Source organism: Pieris napi, chromosome 5, assembly GCF_905475465.1.
Source record: "Pieris napi chromosome 5, ilPieNapi1.2, whole genome shotgun sequence".
Taxonomy (NCBI): domain Eukaryota; kingdom Metazoa; phylum Arthropoda; class Insecta; order Lepidoptera; family Pieridae; genus Pieris; species Pieris napi.
In genome coordinates this window covers 5,897,329-5,915,148 of record NC_062238.1, presented here as the reverse complement: position 1 = coordinate 5,915,148, position 17,820 = coordinate 5,897,329, and the positions used below count along the sequence as shown (strand labels likewise).

At 31.8% G+C, this 17,820-nt stretch overlaps 2 protein-coding genes across 2 annotated transcripts; both read left to right on the top strand.

Annotated features, from left to right (window-relative positions):
* Positions 1 to 1,470: 1,470 nt before the first annotated feature.
* LOC125049541 (15-hydroxyprostaglandin dehydrogenase [NAD(+)]-like) lies at positions 1,471 to 2,304 on the top strand. Its single transcript, XM_047648898.1, has one exon. The coding sequence runs from the start codon at positions 1,497 to 1,499 to the stop codon at positions 2,238 to 2,240; it is 744 nt and encodes a 247-aa protein (XP_047504854.1). The 5' UTR covers positions 1,471 to 1,496; the 3' UTR covers positions 2,241 to 2,304.
* Positions 2,305 to 3,337: 1,033 nt separating this feature from the next.
* On the top strand, positions 3,338 to 4,103 carry LOC125049707 (alcohol dehydrogenase 1-like). The gene has a single exon (XM_047649130.1). It carries the CDS (start codon positions 3,338 to 3,340, stop codon positions 4,067 to 4,069), a length of 732 nt encoding a protein of 243 aa, XP_047505086.1. The 3' UTR covers positions 4,070 to 4,103.
* The last annotated feature ends 13,717 nt before the right edge of the window (positions 4,104 to 17,820 follow it).

The window sequence follows — 17,820 nt, the reverse complement described above, 5'->3', positions numbered from 1 at the left end:
GTGACCTGTCAAAGGCCTTTGATTGTGTTCATCCTGATATACTCGTTGGAAAGCTTCAACACTATGGCGTTGATGGCAAAGCTTCCAGCCTGATGAATTCATATTTGAAGGGATCCAAAGAGTTCATGTCAATGGAGTCACCTCTCCGGGTTCGCAGGTATCAATGGGCGTCCCCCAAGGATCGATTCTCGGGCCTTTCTTATTTCTGATTTACATAAATGACCTCCCATTCTTTGTCAACGAAGTTCATGAGATGGTATTGTTTGCTGATGACACTTCACTTCTATTTAAAGTGAATAGGAATAACGTATTATTGGACGATGTAAACAATTCTATCTCTCGTATAGTTAACTGGTTTAATGTAAATAACTTACTGCTTAATGAGAATAAAACAAAATGTATTAGATTTACAACTACTAGCGTAAAGCGAGATATGGGTAACCTGAAAATTAAGGACAGTGAACTAAACTTTGTTGACAAAACTGATTTTCTAGGCATTACAATAGATAGTAAACTCCAATGGGGCCCACACATAGAGACTCTTTCGAATAGGCTGAGCTCTGCAGCATATGCAGTAAAGAAAATCCGACAGTTTACTGATAAGGACACGGCTAAAATTGTGTATCATAGCTACTTTCATAGCGTTATGTCGTACGGTATTTTACTGTGGGGTGCTGCTGCAGAGGTTCAATCCATATTTGTGCTGCAGAAGCGGGCTGATCGGGGTATTTGTTGTGTTTCTCCGAGGGAGTCGGTACGGAATAAGTTTAAGGAATTAAATATTATGACACTATCTGGTCAATATATTCTTGAAGCCTTGTTATATGTCCAAAAAAATATAAACGATTTTAAAACAAATGGTGACTTTCACCAGTATAATACGCGAAATAGAACTAATTTGAGTGTACGACCAACCAGGCTCCAAAAGATAAACCACTCCTTATATGGAAATTGTATTCGTTTTTACAACAAACTCCCAAGCGAAATTAGAGAATTATCACTAAATAAATTCAAAGCCCTCGTTAAACGAAAATTAATCAACAAAGCTTTTTATAAATTTGAGGACTACTTAAATGATCCTAATCCTTGGGATTGAATTGCTCCAGTTCAAACAATTTGTATGACAATACTTGGCAATTAAAAAGAGTGGCGGAAAGTTTCTTGCCAGTTCTTCTTACCCGCTCTACGCCCTTGACTTGCGAACTGGTAGTAAATGTAAATTTACGATTTATTTAACTCGACGATTCAAAAGTGTACTTGGTTACCTACTTGAATAAAGATATTTTTGAGTTTGAGTTTGAGTTTGAACACATAATATGCACATTTTTAGTATTGGGGGCATGCTTATTAACTTAAATGTTTGAAAAGTACAACCATTAGTATATGCATTAAACTATAATAATATTAAAACGTCACATAGCGATAACTTAATGACATTTGGTCGTGATATATAAAGCTCGGTCCATCTCATTGCAGTAAGTGAGGCGGAGAGCACGATGGATATTAAAAATAAAGTAGCTGTGATTACTGGAGGTGCTATAGGCATCGGCTATGAAATAGCCGATAGGTTCCTTCAAAAAGGTGCATGCGTAGTAGTTTTGTTAGATATAAACGAAAAAAATGGTGATGCTGCTGCTAAGAAGCTGGCCTCAAAGCATGGAAATAACCGAGCTGTGTTCTACAAATGCGATGTTACAACTGATTTAGAAGCGGTTTGGATGAATATCGTCAAGAAATATCCTTCCATCGACATACTTGTCAATAACGCTGGATTTCTAAATGATAAACTAGCGAAAAAGACGATAGATATTAACGTAACAGCATTGATTGAATGGTCTTTGAAATATTGGGAGCACAGTCGCACAGACAAATCGGGTAAAGGTGGAACAATTATAAACCTGGCTTCCATATACGGGTATAGAGTGGACCAGTTCTTGCCTGTGTATCAAGCATCAAAATTTGCTGTTATGGGCTTCACAAAGTCCTTGGGACACGCATACAACTTCAAGCGATCCGGAGTGAGGGTAATGGCAATTTGCCCTGGTTTTACGCACACTAACCTTGTCGAAGAAGTGCATACGTTTGATGAGGTTATAAAAAAAGACGTAAAGGCATTTCTAAAGGAACAACTCTGGCAAAATGTGGATTCTGTTGGAAATGCAGTCGTTGATGTGGTTGAAAAGGCAGCAAGCGGTACAGCTTGGTTAATAGAAGGTGGGAAACCTATAAAAGAGGTGTAAACTTTCGTTTTACAAAGTTTTTTTGTATAAAAGTAATAATAAAACTATTAAATTTTGTTATTGATTTGACTTTTTTTCGGAAAACTAATGAAGTGTTAAAAACATATGAGTGCTTTAATGTTTAGTAGCCTCAAATATATTAGTATGGCACGCGCAGCATTCCACGCACTTGTTTAATATTATCAGTGGGCGCAAAATTAATTACACTATTTATTTAGAAAAACTTAGAGGTCTGTTTTGACTATTAATTTTGGTGTAATAATATAAAGTCTTACTTTGTAAGGGTTTCTACAGTGTCTTAAACAAGGTGAATTATTAAAATTTTATGCAAATGTGCCTAACATGCCTCTCATTATTTCCCATAATTTTACTATATTTTTATATCTTTCCATTAAAAGGTAAAAATAATAATAAAATAAATATTAAAATACATATTAATAGCTTAAGCATATGTCTGTATGATTCAGGGATGGATTGATCGAACAGCGAAGGAGGCAGATATAGACGTGATGAGCATGTTCTTGTATTCTTGATAATCTTCTAAGATCTCATTCCTATTATTTCAGTTTGTTCTGCTTGTGTTAATAATATAAGTAATATAATAAGTGTAGTTCTCGTCATTGGTTGTCAGCAACAGAGAGTGTATAATATACCTATTACTTATAATACACTATTATTGCGTCTGTTATATTCTTGTTTATGTTGATAGCCTTAGTTGATCTCTATAAATTGATAATTCCTATTTAAATAATATTAGATTGTACCAAGGTCAATGCAGTCTATCTCAGGTTATCAAAGCAGATGATCTTAACTATTTCTAAGTAATGCATTTCTTTATTTTAAAACCGTCGCCATTTTGAAACACAAAAAATTAGTTCTGTTCTTTATTTATCAGTGATATTAAAAAATACCTTCTTATCTTTTTCAATTATTATATACTTATGACATGAAATGATTATTCAGATTAAGTATATCTGTATATAAGTATATCGGATAAAATGTATTTTTATTAATATCTTATTACTTTACAACGTCTTAACCAAAACATACATATTATTAAATATGTATCGGGGAAAAAAAAAAAAGTAGTAAAGTAAATGCCTGTTTGTTTGATGGTGGCCACTGGTATTGGGTACGGCGCAGCAGACAGATTTCTTCAAAACAAAGCTTTACTTGTCATAATTCTAGACATTGACGAGATACAGGGCAATAAAGCTGTGAATGATATGAAATCTAGATACGGACCAAACAAGGCAGTTTTCTATAAATGTGATGTAACGAAAGATTTAGAAGTTATCTGGGACAAACTCATTGCTACATATAATATCGATGTTCTGGTAAATAATGCTGGAATAGCTGATGAAAAAGATCCAAAGCGACTTATTGATATAAATTTAACAGCGTTGATACAGTTTTCTCTAAAATTTATGGACCAATACCGAAAAGATAAATTAGAAGATGGTGGAACGATCGTTAACTTGTCATCGATATATGGAACGTTCACAGACCCATACCTTCCTGTTTATCAAGCCACAAAGTTTGGAGTGACGGCATTTACGAAATCATTGGGAAACCAGGGCAATTTCAAAAGAACTGGAGTAAGGGTGTTAGCTCTCTGTCCTGGTTTAACTAAAACAAAACTAACAGAAGTTTTAAAAACATGGGATGATAATTTAAATGAAGAATATGCTGAACTTCTAAACAACTCTCCATGGCAAACAGTAGACAAAGTGAGTGACGCAGTTATCGAAATATTTGAAAAAGCAGAGAGTGGTTCTGGGTGGGTAATCGATGGTGGAAAACCGATACGGGAGGTGGAAAAGTTTTAGTGCCGAAGTGTAAAATGTTTTATGTCAGTGACTGGTTCATATTAAATGTCTTTTTTGCATGCAAAGTAGTACTTTCAACGACGCCCAAAATACGTGTTGAAGATCAGAGATTATGTAATAAGAGACCCAATGAGATTTGTTTTATTAGATTGACAACAATACCACAATATCATACATTACATGTTGTAATTTGTCAATATGTCAAAGTCAATTTGTCAGTTTTGAATTGATCGTTATGTTCAATTATTGCTCTCCGACCGCTGCCTGACCTTGTTTTAAAAATAAAAACAAATATATCGGACGTCGTTAGTGATAACACATTGGCAAATAATAATCGGTAATGTTATGATAATGATGATTACATATCACTATAATATTTTGTTATATTAAATAATATTATCATCCAGAGGTCCTAAGTTCTATTCTCATAGAACTATATCCATATCGGTAGAAAGAGAAAGAAAATCAAACCCTCATTTAAAATAAATATACATATATATGCCTTCACCGTTTTAATTAAAGTACTGTCATGTCTACTCATGTCTAGTCGGTATCTTAATATCAATTAGACAAACTAGTTTTGTTTTTATGAATATAGGGTGTATAATAATTGCTTTCTAAAATAATTATTGTGTCATGAGATTAGTTTTACATAACTGCATATCAATAATCATTAACCATCCAAGATTAACCAACTGGTAAGGAAAGGTAACTCGATGTTCTTTTCGGCAAGCGAGAGACTGTCACGTCATCTAAAAATCCAGTTAAACAAATTTAAATCCATTAAAGAAGTTTCATTTAAATAATGTAATACGCAACTTAATACAAATTACCTAATTTACAAGATAAACAAACCCATCATAAAGTTTTTTGTACAGCTAAAATTTGTAAGTCTTACAAAAGTATTTTTTACATAAAATTGAGTGCAATTGACTCGTGCGTTTACGCATTAACGCGAATATGTTCCAAGTGAATAAACAATAAATTTGCATTTGTTGAAGTTGGACGTCGCAATTAAAAGTTTCAAACAAAAATTACCCCCTCTTACCCAATCCTTTAACCAACTCCGGGGTTTATCTATATCTTTATACAAAACTACATTTTATTAAGCAGAAAAGCTTTGGTATTTAACGATATTAAAGTTCTTTAAATTGCGAATACGAATAACATGCGCGCATACAATGCTCTATATTTTAATGAAATTCAATTAAGACAATGTAATTTAAATTAAGCTGCAAAATTGTTTGAAAACAGCTAGATACTTTTTAATCAAGTTCCATTACCCAACTTTGAAAACAATTAGTGCTTAATGGGGGAACTCGGGGCTGCCAGACCTAATAAACATCAACTCCCTACTAATAGGGAAAGTCGGGAATATTTACCGGCAAAACGATGTAATAAAGTATTATTATCGGATGCCCTAATTAAATTTGCGATCGTATCCGCCTGGACTAGCCGTAAAAAAGTGCTTAAGCGAAGAAAAAACGTGAATTGAAGCCTGTAAATAACTTTAATTGGCTTAAATGTTACTTAATAGCAATTATACTCACGTAATCGTCTGACTTTCGTCGTTTATTAGAGATTTTAAAATTAGACTTTGACCTGCCTTTTTGAGATTGCACTTTACCAATAATGCATTTCTAACTTTCTGTAAAAAAGAAGGTACTTGTTTGTTGATTTAAATGTGTGCGATATTGTTGGTATCGTTCAATATTTGAGTATAATGTATATATTCAAACATATATTATGTAAGATTTGTGTTTACCGACAAATATTACAATAAAAGTCATATCCTTGTTAGTTTAAATTAGGCATATACCAACCTAGGAAAGGTCCTATGTGTTCTTAAAAGGCCGGCAACGCATTTGCCTTTGCCAGAAAGCTCTTCTGGCAATGTGAGTATCCATGGGCACACTTAATAAAAAAGCCTCTTTGCCTCCTAATAAAAAAAATCCAATTAAAATCAGTTTAGTAGAATTTGAGATATAAGCATCAAAGCATTTCATTATACTATGGGCGCATGTCAAGGTAAATAATGTTGACAGGTATGTATATGAAGTTGGCAGGTATTTTTTTTTAAATTTTAGTATTTTTTTAAACTAAAGCTTTGAGATATGTATCTTAAAGCATTGATAAAACGCCCATGACATCAACTAGAAACCACCAGCTTATAGGAGCTGTATTAGAAGATTACCACCTTGTTCTGATCGCGAGAGATATATAAAGATAGTCTACTATACGTATATAAAATATTAACAAGAAAGGCAAACGCTATAAATACAAAATCTTTACTTCAGCGTCGATTGTGTTACCTTTATTTAGTAATTCCCGTCAGACTGTGAGGTAAACCCCATTATTTATTGATAAGCGCCTGTACACTTGAAACTTACGATTATGAAATTTAAGTTGGCTCCTAGTAGACTCACGTACGTCCTTTAGATTAGAAAAAAGAACAAATGTCCTCAAGAGCACGCATTAATTGACTAAATGGGTGTTCATGAACTGCGATAGTAGCCTTCTATGGCTGACCCGCAGGCTCGTTGGCCCCCCTATTTTATAAAAAACAAAAGAACAGCGCAATACAGCGAGGAAATGCTGTACTAAATGGGTACTTAGCATCATTAAAGAGTGGCAGAGAGTTTATTGCCAGTTCTCTTCCGTTCTACGCCCTTGATTTGAGAACTGGCAGTGAATGTAAAATTAGAAGCATTTAATATATATTTCTTTTTGACGTTCATAAGTGTACTTTGTGTTCTTAGTGACCTTTATGAATAAATAATTTTTATTTTTGATTAAGGTGACCATACTTTAAGATAATGTTCTAGTTATAATTATATTAATTTCATTAGTAAATTAGGATATATATAGCCTTCTATGTGACACACGTCGTAGATTTTACTTAAGGATCATTATTTAAATTTTCCGTAATAGTAATTAGAACTTGATCTATTTCCAAAAATACAAGAGAAAAGCTATTGTATATACAAATGAGAAAAATAAGATTAATTTTATGCCAATTATTACAGTCTATAAGGATAAAGATATCGAATATCTCATTTCATTTGCGTTTTTATTGTTATCTGTGCAGAGCGACGAAGTTCTCCAATTATTATTATTACAACCTACGTTATAACTTTCTTTCTTTTTGTGTTCTGCTAATATTTATATATATAGTATTTTATATCACTTTCCATATTATGTATATTAGGTATATGAAACAATTGTGCTCCGTAGGTACTTTAGTCCTGAAATAAATATTAAATTTATTACTAACTTATTCTTCTTCTTTTGGTGTCTTTCGATTACTGGAGGTTGTCATTCTCGTGAAGCGTGTCTTGTCTTCTGGCAGATGCAGTAACTCTGGTTTGAGAGATTCAATTAACACTCTGATTCAACTACTTAACTGCGACATATATACCATGTGCATCAATAGACTCTTGTCCATTTGAATTAGTTTGTGCTTTCGTGTCTTAAAAATAAAATCTTATTTTTGTGTTGAGTAGATTACATCCCACCGAGTAGTTCAAAAAATGAATAAATTCTGTTATTTAAAATAATTGAAGAATGCACTAAATATAAAGCAGTAATTATAGTTGGCGATTACAATATGTATTCTTGTACTATTTATAATTATTATGAATGTTACTTAATATCCTATATATATTTAATATAATAATGTGCCTAGTTACATAGTGACGGTAGTTGGATTTAATTCTAGATTTGCATTTTTGTTATCTTAGGGTCTTTTAGGACAGGATTTGTGTTTTATGTAAATAAAAAAAAAAGCATACAAATGATTAGTCAGCATAAAAATATATTTGAAAGGATAATTGTAAAGGAGCCAACCCGCTCTTTCCACTTTCACTGGTTTCCACATTATTTTTAAATACCTCATACCACTAAATTTACTTTTAAATAAATTAATTTGCTGTTTTTATTAGGGTCTGATCGGTAAAGTTAGTTTGTATTGCTGAGCTTGTGACATATACATTAAGTCATATTAAACTTACTTCAAAAAATCCAAGTTTTTGACGTGATAACGTCTTTAAAATCGTTTTAGTCGGGTGACATGTTCAGAAACTTGTGTCACACCAAAACCTCACGAGCGCGATCGCAGGTATAACGAGAGAGAGACGGACCGATCTCCCGTCTCATCTCGAGCGCTGCCAGTCATTCCGTGAATGTATGAAGAAAAATGTATATCATAGTCGAATAAGTAAACTTGTCATTTTACACCCGAAATTTATCATCAAAAGTGTGAATAAAACGATAGATGTAATTTAAAATTTGAAAAAATTGTTATCTTCATTAATTCCTTACTTCCCAAAAACTTATATCACCAATAAGACGTTATCACGTAAACATCTCGATCGTAAACCTACTTTACAAACAACCAATATTTTTTAATCTGTCTTATAAGTTCACGAAACATCAAGTCCAGCGTAAACACTATGCCGAGATCTTTTACTTGCTTTGATTGATGGATAATAATAAATATATAATTGTCGAGACAAGTGTAGTAAAAAATCGTATCAAAATGGAAATAATCGTGGAACGTTCGCAATATCACGATTGAATCCACTTGGGTTGGTATGCGCGATGTGTTCGGCATCACGCGTGGCTGGCGGCCTCCGCCTACCACGAGCCTCGCGGGCGTTTATGCAAAACAGACGATAGAAAGCAGTTCAAGTTACTAACTCTCTTACTTTATAATGTAATATTGTTTATAATAAAACATTATTTAATATGCGATAAGCCAATATAAAATAAGTGAACCGCCATCAAAGCATTTTGATTGCAGACTAGTTTTGTTTCAACGTCATAAGAATCGTTATTTATTTCAATATAATGAATTTCCTTAATAGTTAATTATTATTATTAAATTATTAGTGCCTCTATGCGCCTTAGATTTTAGCATCATTAATACATTTTCTTTCAGATTGCTTAAACTTTTAAAAGAAAATTGTCTAGGAAAGGGGAGACTGGACACTCCCCGATATATTAGCTTCCCAGCCACGGATCTGCCCGATGGCTAATAAGGGTCTTAAATAAAATACTAGTTCTAAGACAGGTTTTCAATATACGTTTCTTTGGTGTATAAAGCCTAAATTACGAAGTAAGAAAAATGGTTTGATAGTTAGGACTTAAAAACATGAATTACCTAATATTCCCAAAGAAACAACGTTTTTCTTTAAAGAAAAAACTTTTTAACCGGATTAAAGTTATATATTATTATAAATTTACAATTATTTAACATAATTTTAAATTTTTCCGATGTTTCTCTTTGAATGTTTTTCTTCATAAAACGAGCATTTGTGCGCACAAAATCAAAAGGATTGAATTAAGGGGGTAACACCTCAATCTAAATTGGGAAATACGCATACCTAACTGCCAATTATCTACTAATATTTCAACCGTTTGTTTGATTCTATCTGTTGCTTCACAAACAAAAGACTCTTTGAATTGTACCAAACAGAAATTGTAGTCTCCAATGACGCGTCAGTCTGCAAGTGACATCATGCCTCGTGATTAATACACTGCCGTTCGACAATTCGAAAACTCTTGTTTTAATAGCCACATAGATAATGAACACTCAGAAATTTGTTTTAGTTATTTCTGATGTAGTTTTGGCAACCCATAGCTAATGGCCGAGTCTAATGGGGATGGATTTCACATTGACCGTTTAACTAATAATAATATGGTGTTAAGGGTACGAAATTAGTTACCGATTTCTTAACCACTGATTTAAAAAGGCTAAGAAAATATATAAAGAAAGAAAATAAAAATAATAATTCTTAATTTAGGCTGAAAATGGTAATGAACAAAAAATACTGGTATTATTGTGAAAAAGCGTGGGGCGCTCTGTGCCATATTTTTCGTCTATCGAGCAACTATAAAAATATATAGAAAAAAATAGTTTGATGTGCTTTAAAAGCGTGTTTTTTAGTTTTTTTATTTAACTTTTATTAATTTTTTTTTTTTTAGTTTAATTTTTTTTTTCGGATTATTGCATTGTCATCGATCTTTGATAGGTGCGAAAAATTTGTCCGTTTAAAGTGGGTCAAAATCGAGTCCGAAGGAGTCGGTTACATACATACATACAGGTGACGCTAATATAAAGCGTGTAAAAATAAGAAGGAAGATAGTTTTAAGTTTGTTAAATTTATTTTGAACTCTTAAAGATTTGAATCAAGTTTAATATTTCAATGAACAAATCTCTCTGAAAAACTGTGTGATTAATTTCTATGGGAATGCAGTAATAAAAATTCATTATAAAAATTCTTTCCAGCCAGTGATAGTTACAATATCTTTTACTTAAATATTTGATTTAATAAATATGAAAACAGTAATAACGTTTAGTTTAAGTAAAATTTTTCATGTCACTGAAAGTAAGTGCAATCTACTAAGTTCGGGTGTTCGCGCGCAAGAATGTTGTATACTCACTCCCTAATGTCGTATTGGTTTTTCAAATATCTGAAATTGATGTACCAAAATGTACCGAAAAGATTAAGTAGAAGTGAATATAATAAACTCGAAATTATAAGTTTCCCTTCTACGCCTAATCGCTACAAAAGAGCGGGGAAAACACGTAAATCCCCAAGTAATTATATTTGGATCTTGAGGGTAACCCAGCGAAATTGTCGACCAAACTTTTTGGTAGACGACAGGGGTGTAGTAAGGAATCTTAAGGAGAATATTAAACACAAATATAGTTATAATACTATACAATAAAAATGTCGGGGTCTCCGTGTAATAAACATAGATTCACTACATTAAAGTCCGGCAACGCACTTGCATGCCACCTGGTGTGGTAGATATCCACAAACGTTAATTCCGAAAACTCGTATTGTTAAATAAAACAGTAACTAAGATTCAGATTTTTAAGAAAACAAAAAACAAACGCTTTTAACCGATTCTAAATACAAAAATGTCGTCGTTGTGTATGTACCGATCGTCAAATTGATAATTTCATGAAAGAACCACTTCAAGTGGTTAAACCAATAACGCCTAACCATATGATACGCATGGACACTATATACTGCCAGTAATTACTGATGAAATGATTAAAAAGTTAAATTATTCTTTAGAGACTAGTAAATATTAGGCCAGAAATGAGAGATATTTTGCTATGTATTTGAGGTATTTTTTTATCAATGTCACAAAACTGAATTACAATAAATTAAATAATAAAAAATAGTAACTAACAAACTTATCGTCGAAGTACAATCTAGCTGAGCGTTGAAAACTAAATACCGAAATATCGTTAGACGTTGCCAATTTAACGACCATCAGTTTCATGAAATGGAACAAACTCAATTCTATGATGACATATAGGTAGATGTCACGCACAATAGACTTATTAACTAAACCCCCTCTTTTCAATAATATTCTTAACTTGAACGCATAGAATAGTAAATTAAACTATTGACATTATGGTAAATTGGTTAAAAAATGTCTTAAATATATCTAATTTTGTTACGTAAGTTTTATTCCAAGTCCGTATCTGTTCAGTGATGGTCGATTAAGACAATAATAGAATAAAGAGTTTCGCTCTTATCTCGCAAGTCGGTAATAAGTTGTTAATGGACTCCGTGACGTGGAGTCTGCTCGGTCATCGCAATATCTCTCGCTCTATCTATAATCTCCCTAAAACCTCTCATTCCTTATCTTGTTTATTTGTCTACCTGATTGTGATGTTAGGGAAATGCTGAGGCTTTGGAAAAGTAACTTTTTCTGCTATTTTAAGCGGGAAAATCGTTTCGATCGTTTATCATCTTCACGTCATCTCCATGGTTTAACATACTGAATACAAAATATCCAAATTTGAAAATTGTCTTTTTCACGAAGGTATTTTATAGGATAATTTCTTGTCCATCGCCATATCATGGCTTTCATAGTATAAATTTAATTTTATTTACTTTTATGGTTACTCCAGGGAATAGATGAAAAAGAAATATGAAATTTTATTCGTTCCGTGTTTTTAAAGTAAGCGAAAACTCACGTCGTCTCCCTATCTTATTTTACTTTCAATTCGCTCCAATAACTCTTGATTAATCCCAAGTTACGATACGCCAATAAAATTTAAATAAAATTGTTCTCATATATCTGGCATTGATCCAGCTTTGACAAGTTGGAATCTCATCTCTGAAAGCGAACCTCCAAAAAACACAGAAGCATCATGTCCTCTTTATTTATTAGTAATCAATTTAAAATAAAAGTAATTATACTATGTCAAACGCCTCTTTTACCGTACAATTTTATAGAGAAAGATGAATATGGTAGGGCAGTAAACAATAAACAAGATAGATCTGGATATCCATACTTGGTAGTTCCCCTCACAGATTGAAATAAATCTTTTAGTTTTTATAATTTGTGAATCGATGTATTCTTTTCTTTTCGTGTTTGTTGTTGTTTTTTATATATAAGTGATTGTCACATTAAATCTTGTATTTTTTTTCTCAATAAATCTACCAATTTATCAGTGTGCGAAGCGTTGGAAAGTTTTGTAAAAGAAAAAAAGAAATAAAATAAGGTATTGGATCTATATAATTGGTTAGAAAACTTACGAAGGTAAGTGAATAAATAAAAAATAAACTATTTATAAATCAGAAAAAAATACTTAAAAAAAAAGAGTCTTAATAGCATTCAACATTTGTTATTCTTCTCGGGACTTAAGATTAAAATAAAAAGTAATAGGTTAGTATAAAATAATTTTCTTTATTAAATATAATTATGCTTTAATTTCATGTGGTATTTCTTTGAAACTGTAAAAGCTTTCACAAAAGAAATAGAAGCTTACTTGCCTATCTGTAACAAGTCAAATAGGCACAGAAAAATGTCGCGGTTGTGAGGTTACGGATCTTCACGTATACATAACCAAATCACTGAAGTAAACACGGTGCACAAAAATATCTACTTAATTGGATTGGATGCTTGTAGTTGTAACGAAAAAGGTTGAAGGGACGGGTAATTTATGAGAACATCGAATACTTTTTTAGTTAAATCTCAAGTTCATTCCCTTTACAAAAAATCGGACAAATAAGGTTACTTCACTGGAAGGTCAATAAAGGACGAAGATTGAACAAAATACCAACCTTCTTTTGTTAAATCTGAATCCGAGTTACGATTATTTTAATTAATTGCAGTACAATATACGTCAGCGTCGTAACTGTTATCTTCTTACCCTCCCGTATTCCATACTTTTCGATCACTTAACACATTTTATTATAATAAGCATCTGTCCCTTCGTTCCATACATCCAACTTTTTTCCTCCTTCACCATAACTGCCATTCGATTGTGGTATGCTCTGCTTGCCTATGCAGTAAATATACGTTTAAGAAATTATGAACATGAAACATCGACAAACCCATTTGTTATTTTTACATTGTCATTTTATATTACGTAGTTAAGTTTTTAAAGTTTAACTTCTATGTGTGTGTTAAGATTGTCTTCTATTTTAATGTTCAATTCTTTCTGAAAGAAACGGTTTCAGAAATACGACGGGGATGAGAAACGCACCGTTTACAAAAGGCAGCAACTAACATTATGAATCGTAATAGTTTTCAATTTGTGTATCTCTATGATTCGATTATTTGTCCTCGGGGCAACTGTATTAATTGCTTCGTTGAAATTGTGCACAAATATTTGGTACTGAGTGAACTACTAACAAATTTAGTTGATTGGGGGTTGCTAAAAGTTTCATTGTTTAAAATTAATTTATTTTCAAGGAATATATGGAATTTAGTAAATGGTAAATTGAATGTTTTAATCAACATAGGTCGAAAGTTTGTTTTATTTTTAAAATATACATTACAAATTACAAAAAATATATCAGGCAAAACTATCTAATTCTGTATAATTCTATATAATTCTGTTTCTTTAATTTAAAGGGTTTTTATTTATTTTTTAACTATATCTAACAAACTAGTTATATTCTTGTGTAAGACAATACAAAAATGGATAAGAATGTATGCTTGACACTCTTGGAATTATTCTTTACGCCGTATGAAAAGCCTCAGGCAAAAGGCACTATGGTGCGGTATTCTCTTTGTCGAGTTTACTAGAGAATATTGTGTGAAATAACACCAAAGAAAGATCTTACATTTAATTAATAAAGTTTGAAAATAAATAATTCACAAACTCTTGCTATATAACAATAAGCTTACGCTGAAATTCTTGAATTTAAACATTACAGTCTCAAAAAAGTTTTCGTAGTAGCTTATAAGTTTCAAATATTTTAATGAGTATATTGAAATGGCAACAGCTCGTCTTATGTTTTCTGCCTTATTTTCTGCCAATTGCCAGCTCATAATATGGCAGGTCGGGTACAGGTAAGTATTCACTCAGGTCTAATATTCCTCATTCGAGCTAAAATATATTTAAGCTCGATTATAAAGTAAATTAACAATAGTATGATAAACATAAATATCAAAAATCTTACGTTTATTAGGCCTCTACATCAATATAATTGTTGATCACGAACAAGTGAGCTAGACGACTGAGTCTGTTTTGGTTATTAGTCTAGTCGACAAGTTGAAAATGGTACAAAATAGAGATACTGCTCTTAAAATTATGTGCGATAGCTCATTGGATCCGGAATGACGTCTAGAAAAATGTGCTAAAAAATGTGAAAAATTTCCCGCCATTTGTTGATAAAAAAATTTTAAACAAATTGATTAAATCAATATTTTTTTTTTAAAAAAATTCATAACTTCTTTCAGAATCTTTTTTTGAAATTTCTTAAATATAAATAGTTTATTAAATATTGGCAAAAAACTAAATGACATTTTTTTTTTCATCTTTAATTGTGTATAACTTTTGCAATTTTTTATGTGCTAATACACGCTTTTAGCACATTTTTCTAGACGTCATTCCGGATCCAATGAGCTATCGCACATAATTTTAAGAGCAGTATCTCTATTTTGTACCATTTTAAACTTGTCGACTAGACTATATCGTGCATAAATATATGGCAGTAGTTTTAGACAAGTTATATCTATGTTAAAAAGCCCTGTCGGCCTAGTGGCTTCAGCGTGCGACTCTCTTTAAGCCTGTGGTCGTAGGTCCTATAAAGACCTATAATAGACTTTGTGTCTAAGTGCGCATCTATCACTCGCGTACGGTGAAGGAAAATAAAGTGAGTAAACCGGCATTTCTCAAATACAAAAATGACGACACGTACAGACATCTATGAGATAAAAATGATCAAAGATACGAATGCCACCATATATGCCTTGGTATTTATTACTTATTTTTAGTACTTGTGTATAAAATTAATTTGAATAACATACTATATATATAGTAATAAGTAGGAAAGCAGATTGATAGGGAGAGTAATATGTGAGCAAATTAACAAAATATTGAGTTGCGGTCTAATATCGCCTATATAGAGTAGAGAACTTCTGTCATTACATCAGCCTATAGAACGAAAAACAAAAGACAATCACAAAAATTTGTTCTTTAATTACAATTATACCGAAAGTTTAGTTCAGTAACACGCGGTTCTGTTGTTTAATGAATTACTTAAAAAGCCATCGTTTCGTTTTTTGTTTTTTAATCTCGCCCCCCCTATTTTTAGAGCAGCTCTTTAAACATTCCAAAAAATAATTGTATTGTAGGAAAAAGAATGTTACACGAGCCTTGTTAGTGAAAACATAATGGAAAATACTCCAAAATATTTCATCACGAATAATAAAAATCTCGGCGAAAATTGTAAGAGCACAATTCGCGCCACTAGAATATTCTATTTGTCACTACAATGAAAAATAATAAAGGTCTTTCAGACCATCCACTTTACGTCACTTTACAGATTCGCTTTGATAAATGACTTTGTCTTAATTAATTCTATGGATAGATTGTTGTGCCTTTAAAACAACATACAAAAAAAATACCTTTTAAGGTCCAAATAAAATTAATACTAAAAAAAATATTAAATTATTATTAATTATTAATTAATTACTTCTTCTGTTTTCGTGCGTTGTTCCTTTCCATTAAACTTAAATATGTCAAAAGATAATAAATGATTCATTGATCAGTCGTTCTGACGCGCTTTTGTGTGGCTCCAAAACTTTATAATTAAAGGTATAACTGTAGTTAAGGTAAACCAATAGGATAAAAATATATCTTTTATTGTGTATACTTGTGAAATTACTAAATTTTTTACAATATTAACAGGGATAAATAATATTACTATCTTATAGTTAAAATAATTATTCCTTCTTCTTCTTTCTTCTTCCTCGGTTTTCGTAAAACTCAAATTCAAAATCATTTATTCATATAGGTAACAAAATGTACACTTAACGTCAAAAAATAGATATATATGAAATGCTTCTAATTTTACATTAACTGCCAGTTCTTAAATCAAGGGCGTAGAACTGAAGAGAAGATCTGGCACTAAACTCTCCGTCTTTTTTTTTTTGCGAGCACTTCCTAATTAATTCCTATTATAGAAATCTTACCATATAATATTGCGAGCAACTTAAGGATTGATATTGATTATCCAATAGGTCGGCGCTCAGATTGTTCGAGGCCCTTTCCATTAAACTTAAATGTCTCAAAAGATTCCAATGTTATTGCCAATACCTTAGTCTAAACTTGCAAAGTGTGACATTTTTCCCTGGAGGTGCCATTATTTTTGCGTTACGGCATTTCGATAAAGTCCCTCTGGATTTCGGCTTACTGAGCATTAGATAACCGATATTATACCAATATATTATTGGCCGTTACTTGAATTTTATCAAGTATCTTTTTCGTAGCTCTTGAAAAATTTGCCGTAAATTTGCTGTTGTGTGTATGTATAATAAAACGTTTATTTTTCATTTAGCATTAACAACAATTCTAAAAGTTCTAAATTGCTCCCCTGTGTCACGCGAGACCACGTAAAATATTTTTTCCAGCATATTCAACATACTGCTTCCTATCTGTCATGTGACTTGCCATCAACCAAATCAATGACACGGCGGAGCCAACTTCTGCTAATTTCTGCAAGAGCACATCATTATCTACCACGTCAAATGCTTTTTGCATATCAAAGTAGGCATCAACTTGTCCTCCACTATCCACAACTGGTACCTACGAGTAATTTTTTTTTAAAGCATTTATTTTTTAGACGGAAACCGTTAATACCGTGTATATGAACATTTAGCTAAAGAAATGGAAACCTAATTATAACGCGATTTGTTTCAGAGGCCTTACCACTTTACGATAGTTTCGTCATGTACTCATGATGTTGATGTGAGATTTTTAATAAAATTGTCAAAAAAATATATAAATTATTCACATTCGTAACGTACACACAATACAATGTCAATAAAATTATAACTTATTTATTACTGCCTATATATAATCATTATTACTAATATTCATAAAACAATGTAAACCATCTTATTGTATATATTATTTTGTAATGCGTCATTTCACTTTTTAAAGAAAACGTCGTTCCCAATAAAATGTACGCTCTAGAGATTTCCACAACATTCAGATTACCTTAATATCCTTCAATGTTACGAGCAGCTTATTTCTCGGTACAATTTAAAAGCCGCTTAAAAACGGATTGGAAATAAATAAACAGTAACAGTTTTTTTAACGTATCGAAGGGCAAACTACAGACTAAACTACGACTATTTGTCATTTGTAGGTAAATTTTATATAAATTAGCATCAGAATTAAGGAGCTTATCGAAGAACCGAGAAATGGTAAAAGGTGCTTTTACCTAATTTAAATATTTGCTGTAGGAGAAATAGGAAGTTTA